General features: G+C 35.1%; 3 protein-coding genes across 4 annotated transcripts; all 3 read right to left on the bottom strand.

The window, feature by feature from the left end:
* Positions 1-3807: 3807 nt before the first annotated feature.
* LOC111779234 (AT-hook motif nuclear-localized protein 23-like) lies at positions 3808-4960 on the bottom strand. The gene is made up of 2 exons (XM_023659340.2): positions 4389-4960; positions 3808-4232 (listed from the first exon to the last, which is right to left on the bottom strand). The coding sequence occupies exons 1-2, from the start codon at positions 4902-4904 to the stop codon at positions 3975-3977; spliced, it is 774 nt and encodes a 257-aa protein (XP_023515108.2). The 5' UTR covers positions 4905-4960; the 3' UTR covers positions 3808-3974.
* Positions 4961-8566: 3606 nt separating this feature from the next.
* LOC111778623 (Sec23/Sec24 protein transport family protein) lies at positions 8567-19994 on the bottom strand. Of its 2 annotated transcripts, XM_023658554.2 has the most exons (13): positions 19897-19994; positions 19008-19820; positions 18755-18928; positions 18441-18602; positions 17765-17904; positions 15190-15265; positions 14929-15104; positions 14755-14836; positions 12533-12610; positions 11681-11842; positions 11301-11564; positions 10592-10696; positions 8567-9051 (listed from the first exon to the last, which is right to left on the bottom strand). In XM_023658554.2, exons 2-13 carry the CDS (start codon positions 19731-19733, stop codon positions 8911-8913), a joined length of 2286 nt encoding a protein of 761 aa, XP_023514322.1. In that variant the 5' UTR covers positions 19734-19820; positions 19897-19994; the 3' UTR covers positions 8567-8910. The 2 variants fall into 2 exon arrangements, with proteins under 2 accessions (XP_023514322.1, XP_023514321.1); XM_023658553.2 differs by having other exon boundaries at positions 19008-19977.
* A 983-nt stretch (positions 19995-20977) lies between these two features.
* LOC111778726 (aspartic proteinase CDR1-like) lies at positions 20978-22267 on the bottom strand. Its single transcript, XM_023658702.2, has one exon. It carries the CDS (start codon positions 22265-22267, stop codon positions 20978-20980), a length of 1290 nt encoding a protein of 429 aa, XP_023514470.2.
* Positions 22268-24472: the final 2205 nt, after the last annotated feature.

The raw sequence follows: 24472 nt of genomic DNA, 5'->3' as shown, positions 1-24472 counted from the left end.
GCTCTCTTTTAGAGTAGCATGCATCACTCTTTCTTAATCGGTCACGGGCCTTCTGCATTCTTTTTTTTTTTTTTTTTTTTTCCTGATAGGAGTGTTTCGTAGGCGGCTATGCTAGTTGGTGCATCCTGATGACCATGATCAGAGAGATTGAAGTGCATTGATCCGACTACAAAAGTTGTATCTCCGCATGTCGTCTTCGATGAGGCATCATCATAGTAGTCCTCCAGAAACGAGACTTCCATACGTGGGCATAAGCACTTGAGCAACATAGTTACCGTCTATACCGAACAAACATGGTAGTAACCCAATATTAATTATGCTTACCTGAAACCACCTTCAAACAATCTATGTTCTATGTTAAGGGTTTGTGAAAATTATTTAAGTAAGTAAATAAATTCGAACAAGACATGTTGAATTCCAACACGTTTTGTTTTTCTCAAGGATATGATAATTGTTTTTTTTATAATTAATTTATTTATTTTTAACTACAATTAGCTGTTGAACTGTTTATTTAGTATTGTTATTATTCTTTGGTAGGTGTTACCTTAATTATGGTTTGGATGTTGACTAATTCATTGCCAAATTTGGGGTTTGTTATTGTTTTATTTATTTAATTCAGCATTTCTCTATATTTAAATATTTTATTATATCATAGTTTTAAAAGTGTAATAAATATTAAATAACTTACCTATCTTTATACGGAGAATTATTTAATGTTCTCGTCTCCTCTGGCATTAGCAGGAAACGGGTTAACCGAGAAAACCATGAGTCGGGAGTAGGTGAGGGGTGCAAATCCACATCAAGTAAAATTATAAATGTTTGAATCAAAACAATAGCGTTTAAGAAACGAACCTAAGACTAATAAGAAAAATAAAAATGTAGCTACCCTATTACCAATTTCATGGTCTCGAACGTGATGCCGTTGTTATCCGTACATGGGTGTCTTGCCTTTATCTGAAATGTAAGAGCAGCACATAGCTTGAGTATGTAAGAAATACTCATTAAGTGGCTCCACTATCGATTTGGTTGGAAGATTTGTTTTATGTATGATGACAGGTAAACGTTACAAAATTTACACTGTCTCAAACATACTTCTAAAGTTTCAAAAGTATTAATAATATCTTAAATTTTCAAACATGGTGGCGTCACGTTTAATAGAGCCAACATTGAGAAGTGGTTCTTCACTTACAATAAGAAAACTTGCTCCGGAACCATGCAAAGCATCGTCAACTTTGATATCACTCCAAATTATACGCTCGCAAGGCTCATACTTTGTTGGTGAAGTACAACGATGTCGTGGCTCTCTTGAAGCACATCGAATCATTGCCGTTCAAGACGAGTTCAAAATTCTATGAGTGTGCGGAGGGAAGGTCAGCCAGGGAGGAGCACGTCATGGGAATAGCAACGGTGATGAAAAAAATGAGTATATTGAACACAACGACGAAATAGAAAAACTATTAGTGTCAGTTGTCGTTTTTTTTTTTTTTTTTTTTTTAACTTAATCGAGACAAACATCTTAATTATCACCACATCGTTTGAAGTCACTTTTACGTTAAAGCTAATATTACAACTTAGAATGCATTTTTGTTTAAGAATATTATTTTTAGAATCGATCAAAAATCCATTTTTTTCCTCGTCTTTCTTGAGATCCTCATGGGCACGCACTTCGTAGGTCTTCCCTCAAATGGAGTACTACTTACGAGGAGGCTCGGAATCCACGTACCTAATGCTACTCGAGTCGTAAGCTAAGAGTTCAAAGCATTTACAGCAAGCTATATCAAATGTTTGTTTCACTCGTTCACAATAACTCTAGCTTTTAGTCAATTTCGGCGTTTCAAACTTACCTAAGTATTAATGATTCTATTCCTCTAAATCGTTTTTACGGTGTATGAAAAAGTATGTTAAACTGAACTAGCATATCGATTAGTATGATTATTTAGATCCTTTCCCTTAAGAGTGACAATTCCACTCATAATAAGTGGACACGAGTTATGTCTTCCACTAAAAGTGACAATTTCAATTAAAACTAAGAATCTTAATCATAATCTCGATTGTGGCTATCCACCCCGAGAATCTTTTAATTCATTTCAATCACTAGTAAACCTCTCAATAGAATTCAAACCCATATCCAGTTCTTACCATCCGTCAAAGAAAAAAGAACGAATGGATCCAGTAGGATTCTCGAGTGGAATTGGACGATTATTCATTTGTTTCTCAATTTTCATGAATAGCCGGGACATTGAGCAATATTTAGAAAAACATTTAGGAAAACGGTCTAATTCTATCTCCATCCGTTCAAATATGTGAGCAAAGACAAAATATACTAAAATGACTCACGGTGATTGTCGATATAAATTCTACTCCTAAAAACAATTCAAGACAAGTAGGTAACGTGACCATACTGTAAGAAATCAGGCGTCGAATATGAATTTCAAAGCTCGATCTAAATCCCGAACGTGTCGCATTCAATTATTTAAAATTCCTCAACATAATTTACTTCGTGTTTAGGTTAAGAATCCATAATCCCATAGAAAGAAAAAAAAAACTTTGAGTTAAAGCCGAAAGCCGAAAGCAGCTAAAGCCGAAAGTCGAAAGCCGACAATTATGGTAATCACGTGGGAAGCACATACTAATTAATTCTCAAAATATTTAACTCTTCTTCTAATCATTGAATTAATAAATCATTAAGATTCTATAGTTTTAAATATTTCATTAAATATTACATAAACCATACATAATTATACAGATAACTATCAAATTTCTTATTAAATTCACTCTAAATTTCGATAAATATTATAATTTTAATTAATTTATTCCCACATATAATATTTATTAAAATAATAATAAAAAGAATCTTATATACTATTAATAAATTATAAAACTTCTATATGGTTCAGAGTTTATTAAAATTAATGGGTAAATTAGTAAAAATTGAATAGACAGTAAAAATTGCATGGTTAAAAAGAGAGGTGCACCTCGTTGATATAGATAAGAGACTGTTTTAATTATCCTATCCTCAGGATCTCGTTCACTCAGATATAGTTTCGGTTCATTTATGTACCGTCTTTTACTCGGGTGTCACATCTATGATCTAATTGGATGAAATTGTAAATTTTGAGTGAAAAATATCGATATTACTTAGACACGTTTAAGAGTAAAAAAGAATAAAAAAATTTACGGGAATGGAGGTAGGAATTTGTAGAGATCGAGTTCCGTGTGAGAATTTTTTATTTGCCCCCACTTAGGTAATGGGGAATAATCTCTTCCTCTCTCATTAACAGTGGAAAGGGGGTTTCTCCACCGTGCTTGGGGCGGTCTCTACAGGGTCTCGGTCCTGCACGTTAACTAGATATTTCTAATTTTCATGAAATTGAAACCTTGATATTTCTGCCGACGTTGATGTTTTAAACATAGATTACACATTTTCTAGGAACTCAACGTCTCTTGGCTACTTAAAGATGGTCTCCTCAAAACTCGTAGATATCTTTTTGTTTCCGATGACGTTTATACCTAATCTTTTATGGTTCGTGTTGATTTGTTATGGATGTGTGTGTGTAAGTTATTTCAAAATGTAATCAAGAATCACACTCGATGGAATCGATCAAATCGAAAAACTTCAATACGAGGTTGATTGAGCTTCCAAGTTTTCAGCTAGTAGGTCTAAAATCTTCTCCCGACCTCAATTCGACAAGCCTGAGAAACTTACATCGACCATACTTATACATCGAACGAGGACTAAATTCTAGAATTATTTATCGTAATTTAACTCGATTAGATCTAACGAGATTTCAATTAACTCAATAAAATTCAAATCAATCTCATTAATCTTATCTTACAAAGCAAAGATAGATACACTTGAAGAATGATCAACAAGTTTCATAACACGAGACACAAACACAGAAAGAGACTAAAACAGAAGAAAAAAAGATTTGGGAGTGAAAATTATTGAAGCTCGTGAATTTTCTATCAATCCTTCAACCGAAAAATTGATTTTGATTGGGCATGTTCATAGGAAGATTAAGAAAGGGCAAACCCGAAGATGCGTCGGGAAAAGGGTTGTTGTGACCATCGTCACCACCATCTCCTCCGTCCCCGTCTCCACCACCTGCCTGCATCGGCAACTCTTCTTCCTCCAATGGCAACCTCTCATACGCTACGTTACTAAATGATGACGCTATGATGATGACCGGCCCCGAAGCCATCAAAGCTCCCACGACATTCCCTCCGACGACCTTATTAAGAATAGGTTTAAAAGATTAGATTTACCCGAATCGAGAGGGGTATTAGATCTAAATTTTGAATCCCACCCACCATCCCTTCAATTATAATTCTTTTGACGAAAAAAAAATTTAGGTCAAGCTTTTGAGTTGAGTGATGATTTAATTTACCTGTCCTTGTCCTCCAGCTAAAAAGATCGTGAGACTAGTAGCACCCGGTGGAGCTGGTGGTGGAAGAAACGATCCCGATAGCGATAAAATCTCAAACCTCCCTTGAAGCGTCAACACCGACCCAGTTGCCGTCGGTTGACGCAAGCTAACATTATTCACGATCCCACTTCCACTCAACACGCAGATCCCCCGTTGTCGCCGTCGTGCATAAGTGGCTATCGCCTCAAACACATCGCAGCCGCTACCAACCTCCAAGATATGAGCTCGAAGTGTATTAGCACTCTCGCGCGTGATGATTACAGGCGGCTTCGGCTTGTTCTTCGACCCGGCCGGGCGACCCCTAGGTCTACGAACCATGACATCACCGCCACTGCTGCCACCAGAGCCACCGCCGTTGTAGTGGTTGAGATTAGTAACATGGTCGGAATTTGGCGGCGTTTGTAGGTGGAGATCAGGGCGTTGTTGCTGAAGCTGATCAACAAAGTGAGAAGCGGAGCCTAAGTTTAAAGTAGCCATAAACAGAAGATACTGAGAGAAACTTAAACACTCAAAGATGAACAGGAAAAAAACCAGGGGTGAAAAAATAATTTAAAATAATAAAAGGGCCAACAATGTAATTCTTTTTGGGAAAGGAATTAATTATTATAAACTATATGGGTGTGTGTGAAACCCTAGAACAAATAGAAAAATAAAAGGTATAGAGGAAAGAGAAAGCATTATGAAAAAAGCATATAAATTTATTATAATATAAAGTTTTTAAGTATACAAAATTACTAAAATATAATTGTGAGTTATATATATATTTTATTATTAGATGTCACAAGTGGGCATATTATATACATTTCAACCCTTATCTTAATATAATTACAAGCATAGGGCAACATTATTATATAAATAATATATTCTTTTGGGAAAAGAAGTATTGTGCTTTTATAAGTGGAATTGATTATTTTAAATTATTTGGTCGTATTCCTAATAACCTTAGACGAGGAGTGTGATATTAACATCGTTATAGCTGAGAATTGAAAAGAAAAATGGTCGTCGGTGGTTTTTAGAATTCGAACGATTCAGTGGAATTTACACAACCATAGAATATCTCTCCCTCGTTTTTTTTACCGTATAGTTCATTCGGTACTTATTCTCCTTCCAAATCTTTTGCCTCTCCCGATTTGGAGCTCCCTTGTTTGGTAGATTTAGTCTCTAAAGCGGAAGGTTTTGAGTTGTTTCAGCGCTCCCTTGAGTTCTCTGACTCCACTCCTACAACATTTACAGCCACTAATCGTGGTCGCACCCATGGAAGCCACCCTACTTCCTCTAGCAACTAGCGAGGTTGGTCTTATTCCCCACAAAAACAATCAATCGAGGACGAACCCTAAAATTATAGATTAACATCTCGCTTCAATGTTTCTCATAATTGGCTTTGCAGGGGATAATCTACAATTTTAGGACAAGGGTTGTCGAAATTATTGTCGTAGGAGAGAATAAAAGGTTGCGATGATTTAGGTGAAGAAGACGATGAACCGAGTTGGATTCGAGTCGGGTATGATCCCGAAACCCTAGACCCAATCAAAGACATAGATTAAAATATTTTAAAATATAAAAATTAAGATTAAAATTAAAATTAGAGATGTAATTTAACCTAATAAAATAATTAAATAATAATTAGGGTTTTAATTATTATTTTAATTTTAATTAGTGAGTTGTATAGTTTCATTAAATAATTAAGTCAACTACTCTTGAAGCATATGAAGAACAAACAACACTCAATTAATTTTTTAATTATATATTCGTCCGTCGCATAAACTTCTTTAAGGTTCAAATCTTCGTACTCCATATTTACCGTTTGTAAATTGTGAGAAAAAAATTAATTTATTTAAGCGTGTTCATAAGACCCGATAACTCAGTCAATTCGAACTACTCAACCCAAATCATAAAAGTTGAGTTGGATCAGATATTTTTCGGTTTTGGTTGAGTTGAATTTTTAAAAAGCTAATCATTCGGATCGTTTTACCGGTTGACAATTTTTTTGTCGGGTCAACCCAACTAACTCGAAAACAAAGTTACAATCTAACTTAACGGCACTTTTGTTCAAAGTATTAAATGTTTTTCAAACGGAGGACAATCCAATAAGGTCAATAAAGTTGAATAAAGAAGTGTAATATGACATTTACAAATATTATTTTCTATGAGTTGACATTTTTAAAATATATTAATATTTACTTGAACTAATTAAAAAAAAACATTTTAAATAAGTTTTAATTTTTATTTAATTTAAATAATTTATAAGTTTAAAATTGAAACTTATAGTAAGTAGTATAACTTTTTTTATATTTTTGGAAAAAAATTAAAATGGAAAATTATTTTTTATGAAAAGTTTATTGACCAATTTTTTATAATATTAATTATGATCACATCACACTTTAATATGATTATTTTATAGTTTTTTTTATATTTCCTTTGCTGATTTATTAATTAAACTAAATCCACTGTTTTAGTGTAAATGTATTGTTGTTTATTATATCAAATTAATAATTAAACATCGATTAAATAAACAACACAAAATAAAATAGAATTTCGTCTTTTTTTTTTCCCTCGTTTTTCTTCCACCCATTAAAAAATAAAAAAAATAAAATAATTCAGAGCCATTTTCCTGTCTTATTCTGCTTTCTTAAATGGGTAAATTAATAATAAAAAAGATTATCTTAGGACTCTCCATAACACTTTTTAAACTTTCTTAAAATACCTAAATTTTTAGCTAACGAGAAGCAACCGGCCGTATTGTCTGCATCAACTGCTATTTAGCTAATAAGCCTGTAGATATCGAAGTTCTTGATACTGTATTTTAAGCAGTTGTTCAAATTCTTTGTGATATGCAACTAAACCAAGTTCTTGCTAATGGGGAAATGGGCGGTTTGAATGTGGGGACTGTTCTTATTTTACCTGAAGGGTTTGAATTAGCCCCCGATCGTATTTCTCCCGAGATTAAAGAAAAGATGGGAGGGGGCTAATTCAAACCCTTCGGGTAAAATAAGAACAGCCCCACATTCAAACCGCCCCTTTTCCCATTCGCAAGAACTTGTTTCAGTTGCATATCATAAGGAATTCGAACAATGGATACCGGTGATAGATGATTTTCGTCCCTATAGTTAAAGTATTAACGTTACTTTTAAAATTTGAGAGATATCTTTTCAACTAAAAATGTTTTTTAACTTTTTTTTTTCTTTAATAGCTCATTTTCTTGTTATAAAAATTCGTATCATCTGACTTCAATATCTTATTATTATATGAAAATATATATGTGATATATTGTATTTAAACATTGAGATTGATGTTCGAAAGGTAACAAAAATGAATGGTCATATCGTAGGAGAAGCAACTTATTTACCCCTTTGTCCGTTTGATAGATAAAACACTTATTATTATTCACCTCATCTCCACATTTATTTTTTAAAAAAAATATTAGTTTTTAAAATTTGATAAAGCTTTTTTCCTTCTTTTTTTTATTTTTATTTTTTAAACCAAACATAAATTGAAACCAAGTGAAAAGTAAAAACTTGGGTCTGTGTGATAGTATTTCTGAACTTAATTTCTAGAAGCAAAAAACCGGACATGTTCTACACTGGATTGGGCTTCAGAAACGTATCCATATGGCCCAATATGGCATCCAAAATGAAGGCCCAACCCAACCGAGCATTGCCATCCCGATTCTAATTCATGGTTGCCTTCTGGACCTTTCTGGTAATGAAGAAATTGATGTAGAGATCAAATCAATGAATTTCTAATCCAGGTAACTATTCAAGCAAGAAATATCGGTTGTGTCGCATACGATTGAACATATACACGCAGACGGTGTGTGATCGAACAAGCTTAGATTCCGCACCAACAATGTTTGTTTGGCAAAGACAAAGCTCGCCTAAGGTCTAATGAAGCCACAAAGCTAGAACGAAAAATATATATGGGGCTTGATTCCCTTAAGACTGGTCGTGAGCGTGTCAAGATGACGACGCCACACGATTGAAAAAGAAATCCCATTTGGATGAGTTTTTTTTTTTATTCTTTCATACAAAGTAATATTCAGAAGTTCGAAGAAGATTTAGAGAAGGCTATTAATGTCTCCTGTCCTGTGCTCAAGTTGACTATTTGAATGAGCAATAAGCAATAAAATGGAGAATAATCACTTCGAAAATCAAAATATATGATTGTGACAGCGAAGTCTATCTTATTCATAAAATTTCCTATTCAACAAAAATTACAAACTCAGGACACCTTCCCTATGATTGCAGGATAATAACACCATGCAATGAATTATAAAAAGAGAAAGCAAATTCGTTCAGAACACTAACCTAAAAGTACCCTCCTAAGGTTCATAAATTTAAAAGCATCAAAGGATGAAAACATCTAAGTTTTTCCATGTAAAAGAGCGACGAGCTAACGAATTAGGCTCAATGGAAATGGAAAAATTACTATACAAACTAGAAGGCAATGTTACAAAACTGCAGAAATCCCAACCTGTGTTTTTTTTTTATTGGACGGTTAACCTCTGCAGATGATCTAAGAAGACTTCGAAGCTGACATCGTCGGTGAAGATGATATCTCCGCCGGGAAGGGGAGACTCAGTGTTATAGGTGGCTGAAGGATTCAGCTTTGCCAGAAGAAAACGTGCCTGCGCCCAAAACAGAAAGAAGTAATGAACAGGTCAGTGGATGAGGTTCTTTTGACGACTAGAAGAGGAAAACTAGTTCTGGAATTGTTGTCAGATGTTCTTGTTATGAGTTAAAAATGAGGGTCGTTACTTGCATGAGGTAATTATGCAGCGATTTTTGTTAAGATGGAAACAAATCCATTAGGGGAAATTCATGTCAAGAAGACCGGAAAACTCTCACTAGAGAGTAAACACTCATAATTTCCTTGATGGAAAGTTCAAAAACTACTATATTACAATCTAAATATTGCTGTTATTATCCATAAAAAATAATGAAAGAGCAATTAGATCCTAACTACTAATTAACAAAATGACAAACTAAAATTAACAATTTAACTAAATTACATTAAAATAAACTAAACAAAGTCATGTTTTCTTCCTACATAAGGTAAACTCCTTGAGGTTCGATGTGTTGACAACCCCACAACAAAGTCAATCTTCTGGGGTGAAGTGAAATGAGTTATCATTGTTAGATTTTGACTAGCAATATTTGACATTTGGGTGAAAACGGGAAATAAACTGAGGACCATAGTATAACTTTACTACTTCACCAGTAGAGTTGAGGGGCACTTTTATACATTTCCTCTAGTTATTTTAAGATTTTGAGATAGCATCCTGCTGTTTACATATGGACTAAAATTACAAATATTTCAACTTTAGATCCTTTCTCTCGTTTTTCAAAATTGGAACATTACTTTTTGTAGTCTTGTACTTTGTATTCAGCTTTCCTTCCATTTTTCTTCTCTTTTCTTTCGCAATGAAAGTTGGTTTTTGTGTGTTGGATTGAGGAATTAGTTGAATTAGATTGGCCTTGGAGACTTGTTTTGAGGCCTTTGGAGGGAAAGGAACAACCGGGTGTTCTAAGATAAGTCATCTCTTTTTTAGTCTTTTTGGCTTTTGATGCAACACAATGCCTCTTGGTGTTGACCAAATCATACTTAATCTTTTGTAAGGAAAACCTTCTAATGACTATTAACAATTGGAAGGCTCTTCTTTGCTAGTTTTGTGGGGGAAGGGGTAATCTCTACCCCTTGCCCTTAGGCTGTAGTATGGTCTACTTTTGAGTATACATATTTGTTTTCTATCCAAAAAAAAGATAATAATAATAAAATAAAATAAAATATTGGCCTTGGAGCCTCTTCCCTAAATCGTATTATTTGTGGAGTTTCATATTTTCCAAGTTCGGTTTTCCTTCTCCGTGCCTCTGCATGGGTTCTTATCAGAAGCCTTCTCCATAAACACGAGAGATTATATGTGAAAATTAAAGCACTCACTTTTTAAATGCTCGACTTTTTCTTGATTACTAAATGGGATGACTAATTACAGTTAATGCGTTGTATGGCAACCCCCTTAGTATATTATTACCACAAACAAGACCATAAGTCAAGAAGGAAGTTGACGGACCAGATGAAGAAGTGCCTTTGATTAAGCAGAATAAGTAAAACAAGAAAGGGATATACAGGGTCACTGAACTATGTATGAAAAGTAGATATGGACAAACCTGCGAACCATGCTGATCACAGATCACCAAACGTGGTACTGGAAATCTTTCCTTGATTGTTGCATCTACATCATCCCGAGGAGCTTGCAGCAACTGGGCAAACGCCTGTAAAAGTAGTGAAATTTGTTTTTAAGTAGCAAGCATAAGCAATTTGTAGTTAGTTAAAAATCAGCACCTCGGTCTACCATCATAGACACAAACAAAATTCAATGGACCAGAAAGAAATCCCCATCACCTTGCTAACCACTTCAGTTTGAAATTGCCCCCTATACTAGTCCAAAATAAATATGAAGAAGTCAACAGAAATAGAAATGGAAGAGGAGATTTCTCATATCGACATTGATGACATACTAATTACTGGATAATCATCTAGAGCAGACGCTATAACCTAGTCTTTTGAGGAAATATGGTCTCAACACGGAGAAACAACTGCCTGAATGATTCAATTACTTCTCAAAACTCTTGCGGAAATGCCAGGCCAGAAGGAAATTCCAAGAATTAAGTGGGTTGAGAAAGTAGAAGAGCAGAGAAATAGATGTCTCAACGAAAGATCAGGTCATCAACATATATAACAATTATTTAATGTCGTTTCTCAATTAACTTTTCATGATTACTTTTACTCCAAAATGAAAATGTACACGCTAATTCTGCAGTACCATTTGAATAAATATTCAGTACTTCTAAGAGTGACGACGAGAAAAAGAAATACCTGATGTTCAGGCTGATTATGATACCCAGCTTTCCTCCATTGGGCAATAGTTGCCCCGTGGAAGATAACAACAGTGAAATATGCATCCAGTAGGAGAATCCTGTCAGCCGCAATGGCAGCTACATCAAGAAGAACTGGTTCTGGGGCTGAATGAAATGTGTAAGAAATCAATGACGGTTGGATCATTACTACAGAATTAGCAACATTCTCACGGTTCAGGATCATTCTGAAGTACGCAGTCTCATCAGGACTATTATTAAAAACCTTCAAAGTTCACATTGAATTAGAAAAATGTCACTGACGTATTCTGATATTGGTTATAATAATATTAAACTAAATTGGTATTGAAACCCATTGCAAGTATATAAACAAATAAATACCTGCACAAACTGAGATCGTCGCAAATGAAAGATAAACTGAGGGAATATTGAAAAACGTGGAGATAAGCTGAAGGAAGATGGAGTATCCTTCTGATAATCTCCAAAACGGGAACAAAGATGAATCAATGATTTATCCAACCATCTTATAGGATCAAACTCTGCCTGGATACCAGTTGCAACTTTCCAATATTAAAACATAATAGCAAAAAACAAACTGTTGCAGTACAACAAGAATATAGAACGGAAAAGACTAACTTTGCTAACAAGTTACATACAAGTATATATTTTTACCATCCTGTATCAATATTCAAAATATATTTTGGTCAGCACTAATATAATCATTTAGCGATTTCTATCATCCTATATCAAAATATATTCAACTCCGTTACCAGATATAATGCCCAGAGAACTCCCCCGACAGACAATGTTTTCCAATTCAACTGTTTTGCGACTTAAATTGTTTGCTTATACTACAGGTGTTAAAATGTTCATACTCGTACGTAGTGATATAGCCTGAATTATGAAGCCCGAACTCCTAACAAAGAGCTGATGATATAACAAAATAACAAGTCCTGAGAAGGCATTATTCAACTTTTGCATTTTTCACTGAACTGATTCTTAAGAGTACATACTGTAATCCTTGAAAATGCGTTATAAATTGAAGGATGAAACATCTACTACACATTATTTTTGCATAAACATTTCAGAAAATGTCATTATTACTACGATTCCAGATTTATCCATACAAGTCCAAAACTATAGAACAAGATGATTACCAATTAAAAACTAGAAAATTAAAAGATGATTACTACAATTCAGGATTTAAAAACTAGAAAATTAAAAGATGATTACCTCATTTTCCATCTTGAAGGAAACTAGACGTGCCATGACTGCAGCAGCAGCTTCTTGGTCAAACCCCGCAATCAAGTCCTATAACAAAAGTGAAAATTTCTTCTTTTAAACTACCAATGGTCTTCTTACACAATTGGGAGATCAACAAGATTAACTTATATTTAAGGAATTTATGAGAATGTTACAAGGCCGGTATTATTGACTCTAGGTCTGAAAGAGACTCTCGCGTTCTGTCAATGGTCTACAGAGAGGATTTTAGGCCTACTAGCTCCTATAGAATTATCACTAAGGTTTTAGTGTATAGAATAAAAAAGGCCTTGATCCACACCATTTCCTGTATATTTACTGTTTGTATGCCCAAGAGGTAGCTTCTTGATGAGGTCCTTATTGCCAACAAGGCTATCAAGGATTAGAAGTCTCATAAGAAGAAAGGTATTGTTTCTAAAATTGATTGTGAAAAGGCTTACAATCATGCTGGTGGAGAATTTTCAGACAAGATCTAGTGGACAAAGGTTTTTGGTTTGTATAGAGAGCTTAAGTTGGAAGTCGATAATGCTCGACTATCATTTCTAATCTAATTAATGGCAAGTCAAAGGTAAATTTTTTCGCTTGTAGGAAGCTTGGGCAAGGTGATCCTCTATCTAATTGTCTTCTCATTTTGGCAACGGATGTGATTAGTGGACTTATTTCAAGGTGGATGGAAAGAGATTTAGTTGAAGGAGAGGAAAGAGACATGGTTCATCCCATTCGTTTGCAATTTGCGGATGTACATCATTCTTTTTCCTTGAGGGAGGATTCTTTCACTAATCTGAATTAGCCCCAATTGTTTTAGTCTATATCCAATTTGAACATTAATAGGAAGAAATGTTCTACAACTGGCATTAATTGGTGACTTTCCAAAGTTTCCTAGGCGGGCACAGTTTAGGTGTGAGATTGCTCGTTGTCATTTCTGTATTTGGTCTGACTCAACCCCCAAAATCTTGGACCATCTTCCTTTATCATCTTCTCCCAACCAAAAACATGCCTACACTGTTTCTGTACCTTCTTTTATTCCAGGATTTCCACTTTGATAGAGAAGTAGCCAATATGTCGTCTCTTAGTCTCTTTTGAGGAGAATAAAAGAATACAAAGTACATATTTTATACAAATTAGTGATGGAAATGTACCCTGCATGGGATTATCCAGTACACTACATTACCATCTTAAAACTAACAATTTTCTACCATGGGAATGTACAGTGTATGAAGAGAATGTGTAGTCCACAGTTTTCTTCAGCAACTAAAAACTTCTTGTAATTAAAACTATAATTATTTAAAGAATTAGTAACTTTGTAATTGAAAATTAACCATCTTTAAAAATTAATAAAAGAAGTTAAATATAAAATAAATAAATAAAATAAAAACCATTGGGAAATTAAACTTCATCCTCCTTCCCCAAATTCAAGTTTATGTAATTCAAGGTCACTGCATTCCATCGTTGTCCAATCTTCATAGTGGGAATGGACAGAAAAGGAAACAGAACACCCTCACATGCTATATATAGTGGTTTGGCCATCCAATTTACAGTAATGGAAGAGAAAACAATTACAAAATGCTTGTACAAAATATACCAAGAGAAAGCCAGGCATGAAAACAAAACACTCTTCAATCACTTTCTAAGTTTCTGTCGAAGTTATACACTCTTCAATTCCTTTCAGTTCAAATTCTTGAAAATGTTTCCACACGAACCCCACAGTCCCAGCCAAGTTTCTGGCGTTATCTTTGAAGTTAGGAGTTAGGCTGAAATTCTTGATGATCCTAGGGGCAACTATATGATAGTTAAAAACTTCCAAAACACTCCTTCATAACCTACTCATCAGCACCTTCATCCTAATCGAAATAAAATACAGTGTACATGTTAAGCATGTGACCTTTAAATTCAATGGCATTAATGTGGAAAACAGCTTTCTGCTTTCTAAAACAAAAATTCAGTGAGATCATGTCAGGTCGATTATTTCTTATAGTTGTTTTCCCTTGTTTTATTTTAATTTAGGATCTAAATTAATTCTTCCTTCCAAAATCAAATTCTTGTGGATAGAGATTACAAATTTTACAATGGGTACTTAAGCTTTACGAGGAACCAGAAAGTTATTAGTAAAAGCAGACAAAAGTTACTAAAAAAAGCTCCCGTACACCCAAATCATCTCCCAGACACAATCTACAAGTAGGGAGGCAAACACTCACCTGTATGCTTCCAGGTCCAGCAACCCATCTCCTAGAAAGGGTTGTAACACGGAGTCTCATTTGACCACTGCTGTTTTGATAACTGGAAACAAATCTGAATAAAGTAAGAAAGGATTCCATCCACTTAAACATACCATATGAAATAGCTAGAAAGATAAAGTTTATGTTTCATACTACGTCAAAAATTGAAAGTAAAACTGATTGCTGGCAGATTGAACAGTAGCATCTGAGGTCTCTTTTTTAACAATTTCAAATATGAGACTCAAAGTTGTTGCTTTATCAAAGCCACACATTTTCCATGCACTTGTATTTCCTTGACCAATGACAGTGTCTGAGCACAACGGACCTTTCTGCACAAAAGCACACAAAATGAACTTCAAAGATGCAAAACATTTGAAAAGAAGAGGCAGGCTTTCTTTATTCCTTAGGCAGTACCTTTTCAAGAGAGGCACAAGGACCAATAACACCCTGAACTTTGATATCCTTTGAGCAATTGATCTCAAATATACCACTGCAACAATAGTAAAAGAGGAAGATAAAAAGTAAGAAGTTAACAGCTAGAAACACGCAGCATTGTTAAATAATATAACTTGAATGAAAGTAAATGTGGAAGCTTTGATTAATCTTGAATAATCCTAATTGTTAATCAAAGTCTTCCAAAAAATAAAATTTAACTCCCCGACTAGACTACATATACAATGAATTCCATGTCCCTTCTCCACAAAGCATCTCCCGGGGCTTTGATGAAAAAAGCAACTCAGGAAATGATTAACTAATAAGTATCTCATTACAAACTTACAAATCATATTTTTCTGCCCAAATAAAGATGGAGCATTTTATCAGACATAATTCTTAGTTCTATTTAAAATGTCTGCTTAATGACCGAGATTCATGTAGAAAATGAAAGAATGTACAAAGCATAGAAAAATGTTCTAGGATAGGAGTCCAAACACTAGCTACAAGAACAGACTTCAATCTAAAAAAAATTAGACCAAGCTAGTAATTATAAAAAGTTCAATTAACAGACATCCATAAAGAAGTGTTAAACCTAACCATCTGTCAACCTCCTCCCAAGATTTTTCAGCCCCTCTAAAGTTCATATTATTCTCTCAATATAGTGAAAAAACAAGCCTACAACAGAACTCTTCCCTTCTCTCAAAAGGAGGATTAAAGAGTACCTCACCAATCATAGAACAACAACTCATAGGAAACAGTAAAGGTTCTCCTCTTGCTGGCTGAAAATAACACACTATGGCAGGTGCAACACAAAAGGAGAATGTCTGCCTAGATGGTCCTGAGTGGTCATTCTCTCATGCAAGACAGGTTTCTGATATATTTATTCGTTCTTTATAACTTATGATACAACTCAATAAATATATGGAAAAACTAATCTAATCTAATCAAAACCCCTAAATTTTAGGTTTCACATATTATATATTAAAGAAAAAATGATAATTCCCTAATTTAGAATTCCTATATTTAACATTAGTTTCAACAATTATGAAGCAAAGGACTTCAGTTTCTTAGAAATCTTAACCTTCCAAAGAGGCCATAGCATAGAAGCACCCTGGGAGGGAGAAGGAAGCAAAGGCCATGGGGAAAAAAGTCCAAAGGGGAAATCATCGGTTGTGCTGGGATCCAAATTCAGGAGTCCCTTCTCTCATGACAGATCACCTGATCGAAAATGACAGTAAGAAGGGTAACAACCTCCAATATCTCTTGATAAGTGAGGGGGGCAATGAAAACCAAAGGAAAGCAACATGACTTATCGAAGGAATGCATAGAAACGGCTACCAACTGCAACCTCTTATCTGAAAGGTGATAAAACTATGGAAGCAAAGTACAAAGGGGCTTGTCACCCACCGAGGAATCCTCCAAAAAATAGGTTTTTGAACCACCCCAACCAAGCATTTAACAAACTAGGAGAAAAAAGGGGAGTCTGAAAGTATAGCAGCCCTGAGGTGTTTTCTTGAACCCATACCCTTGAACCTACAACTTGAAACCCACTCAAAAGGATGTGGTCCATACTTACTCACCACATTCCTACATCACAAAGCATTTGATTACTTGAAAGAAATTTCACCACCATTTTGCCAAAAAAAAAACTCATTACATAATCTCAAGTTATCAATACCTAAAGCACCAAACTCCATCAGCTTCAAAACAGCTTCCCACTTGATTAGGTGGGACCCACCATCCTTATTCACTCTGTCCCACAAGAAAATCCTCGATGAACTGCCAATGCTTTTACAAACAGAAACGTGAATTCTAAACAAGGAAAGAAAGTATATAGGGATACTTAGCAATGAATAAACCAAAGTAAGTCTCCCTCCCTTGGAAAAGAAGGCCATTTCCTCAAGAAGATGGTCGTTGATGGACTTTCTCCACCACCAGGTTCCAAAAAGGCACACTTCTCACTTTACTCCCAAAAGAAAATCCTAGATAAGGCCAAGGAAGCTGACTAAGCTCACACTTGACCATAGAAGCCCAATAGGTCAACTTGGAGGAATCACTATTGCCAATTTATTTGAAGACCAGAGAGTTTCAAAGGACAAAAAAAAACAATTTAGATTGGTAATGGTTCTTTCCTTCTAAAAAAAAAAAAGTATATCTGCAAAATGAAGTTGTAACCAATCCAGACTCTCCGTCCCCACATTAAAACCCTCAACCACACCTTTACCATACCAGCTAACACCAACTGGTTCAGGACATCAATCACAAGCCTAGGCCTCAACCCTCAACAAATGTAGGTTCTGATTAAAATGTCACAAATACATCTATAAATTGGCAGTCTGAAATAGATATGAATCATAAACAAAAACAATCAGATATCTTTACTATTCCAAGAAAGGGGCAGCAAATAAAAATGTACAATTACAAGATTGAACTTATAATTTTTTCTACATATTAGAAGATATATGTCCTGAGTAACACTAATGCAAATGGGAAAGTACAAAAAACTAAAATCAAGAGGACATGTGCCTTAAACACATTTAAGTGAAAAGCTTACTTTGATGCTAAACCAAGATCATATTCACCCGAAAAAACACGTTTAAGTGAATCCTTAAAAACTGAGTGGCCAAAACTTTCTGCAAGCACAACAAGCCCTCCAGTCTTTTCAACTGCAACTTTAATTTCAGCAATACCGACCTAAATAACATATGTACATTAAAATTATGTAATCTCAAAACACGTGCAAATGAACAATGGAACATCAATGTCTGTTATAAACTATAATTAGAAATAAAATAAATTATTATCGTTTAAGGATAAGAATTAGGATTCTAAAGCTGCAATGTGAAAATTTCCCATATTCCCTTTCCCACTGGATAATCTTTTTTCATCTAACTGCTTAGTCTTCCATAAAATATATGCAAGCATCTAACAGAAATAATAAATCCTAAAGAACATAATGCTTCTTTAAGGAACATTTATTTTTCAAGATTAGACTATTGGAAGCTCAACCTCACAACCAAATAAATCCTCCAAAAAGTGGAACATTTGAGAAACAAACTATTCTGTAAGGGCTCTCAATACATCAACAGTATCTTCTAATATGATATGTTACCATCACTAAAATTATAAGTTCCCACCCCGTGAACATCCATTGCATTAGCAAAATATTCACCTGCGAGTGCGCCCTGAAAAATTAAGAACAAAATGGACATATCAATGGTGCAAATTACCTGGTCAAGAGCACAAGCGAATAGATCAAGTACATGTCCTTGATGAACAAGCTGCTTCGAGAGTCCCTCATAGAACTTCACAGCTTTATGAAAATGAGGGGCAGAATCTTTATCCAAGTCCTTGTGAGACCGAATTGGTTCAGATAAATTTTTAGACACAATCTACAAAGTGAAAATGAGGAAGAAATAAGAATAATTAGAGAGCCTAATTCGAGATGCATTCAAATATATAAACCAACTGAATTAACAAAATTGAACAATTAATTTTGAAGGTTACGACAATTGGTGCCATGATATTAAAAAGATATCCTTACGGCACCCGGTCCTTCAGTCGATGGCCCACCAACAAATGCTAAGATTCTTGCTCCTGAACCAGGAACACAAGCGCCAAGCAAGCTGGCGGCAATGCTCAGGGCAGTGCCAGTGCACCTCGGGGCTCGCTGATCCGCTGGAACTGCCCAAGGGTCTTTCTGCAGCTCCTCCAAAACCTATTAATTCGAAAACCATTTTCAATTCTCAATTCACAGCATCTCACAGTCATTTTATCTCAAAGTTTATAATACATACGGAATTGAGAGCAAATTCGCACTCGGACTTAGGCAGCAGAAAGCGAGAAATGCTCTCAGTTGAAAGTCCATCTCTCGCGCCAGCAATGACACCAGTGGGAGGCTTGGGCTTCTTGAGAAAGAAGTTCATCTGCTCCAGAAGCTGGTCCTTGGACACATCCTTGGAGCCCTTAAACACAAACGTCTTCGGAATCTGACCGAACCCCAATTCATGAACGTGAACAAAAGTACCATATGTAATGAGCCCAACCAAAGAATTATCAGGAAGCAGATCAACAGCCTGAGACAAAGCAGATTTCAAAAACGCAATCTCCTCTTCAATTACACAAGTATCCAACACAAACATGAACACCGAAGGAACCGAAGACACCGTTTCCCCAGAAGACTCGTATTCAATAGTAGTATACTGCGGGAATAGCTCCGCCGGAAGGTTATCATCGGAAATAGAGGCGTAATGAGGAGGGAAATGATTCCGCTGAAAGCAAAACGGACAGATCCAGATCTTCGCAGCGAAATCAACAATAGAAAACGGATTGAGAATAGCGCGACAAGTACGACATCGAAGAGGAGCGTAAGGTAGCATCGGCATGTTCGGGAAGGCTTTGATCGGCGTATACATGGCGGAAACTGGAACTATGCAGTTGCTAGCTTCTTGCTTCGTCCCGGGCACCACATTCCACGGCATCCGGACGCCATCCTGTGCTTCCAAATCAAGAAATTCCGTCATTGTTACAAAGATGGATGCTCAGTCGAATCGATTCAATTCGAATTCGGCTCCAAATTCGATGTTAGGATAATATGGCGCTTGATCGACCTGAGAAGCGAAATTTTTCCGACGAATGATGAACCGGAATCGGAATCGGTGGGAAACAAATGAGAGAAACAGTAACCTGATCGTGTGAAGACACTGCTGCTTGCGGTCTAAGAGCCGGCAGAATTTGGCGGATCGATTTTGCCACTTTTTTTTTTCTCTTTTCTTTTTTTCTTTTTTTCTTTTTTCTTTTTTAACAAATTTACCGGTATTTGAGTATGTTTTCATTTCATTTCTCAATTTTAATTCTTAATTTTAATTCTTGGCAACATCTACTAATTCGAAACTTAATTTGAAACTTATATTTCAACGTTTTTGGATGCTCCTAATAACCGACGAATAGCAAGTGCTGTCCAGCAAAGAAAGTGAAGGGGAACGGACAGCAAGTTGGAAGACGCTACAGAACCGCGTGAAACCGAAACAATGATTTCGCACCAAAAATTCATTGAGATAGGGTTATATTAGAGAATTTTTTTCATTTTTTTATATACTTTTTAATAAATATTATTTAAAAAATAATAATATATACAATTTTCATTATAAATTTTATTAAAAAAATGTCATCCGTGTAAATTCAATAATATTTTATAAGAAAAAATATAATATAATATTTAACATCATTTTTAAAAACTCTAATTTTAATAATATAACATAGTATGTCACACATATAAGTGAGCGGGATATTGCCACGAAACATCTTTAACCTGATTTAGCTAATGAGAAAAATCTTATTGAGATAAAATTGATTTTAAATTTATGATATTTTTTAAAATTTAAAACTTTTATTCATATATTTCCGAGAGCTGATATCTAATAATTTTAAATTATTGTACATACTAATATAAAAATTATATTTCCATTTTTTTTTAATATAAGGTTACCATGACACATAAAAAATATCACTTGCTTCCTCGAATCATGTCAAAATCAATGACTTGACAAGTTTGATAAAAATTGTGAAATCCCCGAAAAAAATCTCTGACTTTAAAATCATGAGACTAATAATATACATAACAGACTAAAATAGACAATATTTACTAATAAAACAATATCACTCAATATATATCACATAATAAAAGAGAAAATAATATTATTATATTTGGTACGATTCATAATGAATGAAGAACATAGATGACTGATAACAAGAAGGCAAATAAAAATCACATAGCGGAACAATCCGCCTGCTTGAAGGAAACAGAGTTCCTCGTAACATCATAACCAACAAGGAAATTGTTCTGTGCAATGTTGCCATAGATGGAAATACTTTGTCCATCGCCACCGCGGAAGGCCAAGCAAACAACATTCTCCGCCACCATAACGAACACATTTTCACGACGGAGGGGGACATCGGCGCCTTCAAAGTGCACTGTCACGGACGGCACTTCAAAGTCGAGATTCGTGGTCTTAAAACAGAAATCCAAGAATTGATTCGGGTCCTCTGTTCGCTCAAGGCTTATCGAGTCGGAAATCGCCGTCGCGAAGGTGGAGTAGAACTCTGTAGGGAGTATAGTAAGGGTGGTGCCGGAGTCGATAATGACATTTGCTCCGTCGCCCAAGGCGGAAGCCGCCGGAAATTCAAATCTTTTGCCCCCAACGCTCATAGCTTCTATGTTAAGAGAGTAAAAGGAATTGAAACGGTCACTGGTTTTAATCGGAGTCGAGACAGTTCCAGAGCCGGCTACTTGAGCATTAGAGCCGAAGTTCAGCTTGCTCGACTCAGCCGAGTCGCCGATCGGAGTCAAACAGTACGAAAATTTGCCGCCGGAGGCGGCACCCATCTGCGGGACGAGCGACGCCGGACCTCGACCAAGTCCAACAATCCCGGAAACATTAGTACTAAAAGTACCACCACTGTCGTGGCCACAACCAACCACAGTACGAGGAAACGCCACGGGGCGACCAGAGGTGGACCCCATGGTGACGGTATCAACCGCAAAATCGCCGTTGCTGTGGGACCCATCCCCGTAACTAATCGAGTACTGACACTCAGACCGATCGGAGCAAGAACGTTCTTGTCCAGCCAACGCGCAACTCGGCGAGGAACAGGGGATTATCTTGTAAGTCGACGATTTGCTCGGGTCAAACATCGGCGCGGTTTGCTCGTAGCATTTTGGGCATGGTTGGCATTGCGTCCAAACGATGTCGCTTCCTGTATCAGCAATGGCTAGGATTGGAAACGGCGGCGTTCCAAGTGATACCTCCACAAGATATTCTCCTCTGTCATTGAACATTGGCGCCTCCGCCGTGTCTAACAGCGCCACCGCTTTGTTAAGAAGGATGGAGCGGCGGAGGGTGTTAGCTAGACGGTGGTAATGGGTCTCCGATGGGTTGTACATAGGAGACTTGGGGGAGTCACGGTGGATCATTTCGACGGAGAAGCCATAATCACCGCTGGCAGCGGCGAAGACGGCGGAGGAGATTAAGAAAATTAGAGAGAAAATTAGAGCCATTGATGATAATTGATGATAATTGGTGATCGGAGAAGCAATGGGAGATTTACTTAAATAGTGAAGGGATTTTAGAAAAGGAAATAAATTTTTTATTGGAATTAATTTTTAATATTAACAAAAAAAAAAAAAACGTTTTGTTTCCTTTTCAATGGATTTGTTTTGGTACAATGATACGTTAATAATGTGGATAATTAATATTAACAAAATTATTGGAACGTTACCATATTTGTTTTAATTTAGGAATTCAAACGTTTTTTTTCCTTTAATTTTTTCTTTCACCCGAGCCCCCTTTTTTCTCGATCCACATAGATAAAATGGAAGACGGTTTGCCAACTTTTCATCATGAAAGAAATGGCTCATCTACGCGAAATCACTAACTAATACTAACATAATATAAAAATAATTGTTTTTTTTTTTTTTTTTTTTTTTTGTATACTTTCCCGATTTCGATGCTACCGTGGGTTTTACACAATCAATCAGATCATATATACATCCCTTCAACACAACATAGATTGTCGAAAGGATCTCGGAGATCCACGCAGAATCTTTCAAAAAATGATTCCTATTGGAAGAGCGCATATCTGCATGAATAAGCTCGTACTAACTCATCAGAAGGAAGGAATTGTAATGTAATAATGTCGGTTTTTTTATTCTTTAAGTATAATAAATTAAATATAATACAAATTTTTTTAATTAAAATGAAAATTCTAATAATAATGATAATTAAAATAGTTTTTTTTTTTTTGAAAGTTTAATAAAACGTAAATTAAAATAGCTCCACTTGTCTTCCTACTTCTCCTCATATATTTTACCATTTTTGCCATTTTTACCTTTTTTTTTTACCTCCTTATCTCTTACTTTTTGGTAAAGAATTTATTTACTTTCCTTTTGTTGGAAATAATTCATTTCACCTTTTTCTTGCCATATACATTAATAATATTAATAAGAAATAATTATAAAAATTATTTATTTTCTTAAATAATATATTTATTAAACAAAATTAAAATTCCTTTGTTGAACGATCTAACTTTTTTTTTTTTAATAATTTGTATAAGGCGGAAAATAACAAATCTTTATTTTTTAAAAAGGATGAAAATAAATTATTGATTCTTTAATAACACATTAATTTTTTTTTCTTACCATTTTTTAATTTTGAATTTAAATTCAGAAGTTTTTAAATCCAAACTAAATTAATTTTGAGATATTATAAAAAGAAAAGGCTACAAATTTATTACAAAATTCACAAACATTAATAATAATAAAAAAAAACATTTTCAAAAATTTTTTATATTATCCTAAAACATTTAAAAATACTCTTTCCATTCATTTATTTATTTATGTAAAACGTTAATATTTTGTTTAAAAAATACCATTTAACTTTAAAAACTACTTAAAAATACTCTTAAGTTTTTTAAAAATTTGAAAAATATTTTAAAACTTGTTAAGGAGTTCCAAAAATGTTCTTACGATTATACCATGTTTAAAAAATACTCATAAAGTTTCTAAATTAACATTAAAGGAGATAATCTCTATGAGGTGTCAATACAGTTTCCATCCATATATTGATGATAATAAAATTTTATCTTGTAAAGATTAACGATATTAGGGCGGGATATTGACGAAGGGTATTATTAAAATTTTTTAAAATTCAATTATATTTTTGAAGCAACTTTGCTCGATATTTCCCGCGAAGAGTTTGCTTTCCTTGAAATGCTTTCCTTCTCTTTATAATCAAAAGTGGTGATGACGTTCGTACCACTTCTTTCTGTTTCAAGATTGATGAGCTCCTGCTGAAGCTCATGATTGACAAGGTTGAATCTAAAGTGAAGAACACTGCTCAAGCCAGTGGATGCAATCCCAAACAACCACTTGTGAGTACTCCAAATTCTTGGCAGACAAAGAGGAACTAGTAACAGGGCAAAAGCCCCAGCTAACAGAAGTTGGGCCCGTACTTGCTGGAAGGCGTGGAATTGAAGGTGATTAGATACAGACATGTGATAACTGCGGTGATGTATAAGCAGATGAAAGTGAGGGAGTCATTGCGGGTGGCATCGGCAGACGACGGCTGAGCCAGTGGCTGATGAAGGATTCGAAGGCAACAACAGAGATTATGAGAGGAACCAATGCATTTAGGAGAAGGTACAAGCTTGCATCATTAGGGTCTACTGCATTGCCATTAGGGTGTAAAGAGCTGAGCTGCACTGA

This window comes from Cucurbita pepo, chromosome 17, assembly GCF_057944985.1.
Source record: "Cucurbita pepo subsp. pepo isolate OVF chromosome 17, ASM5794498v1, whole genome shotgun sequence".
NCBI classification, from domain to species: domain Eukaryota; kingdom Viridiplantae; phylum Streptophyta; class Magnoliopsida; order Cucurbitales; family Cucurbitaceae; genus Cucurbita; species Cucurbita pepo.
This window is presented reverse-complemented; position numbering and strand designations above follow the sequence as displayed.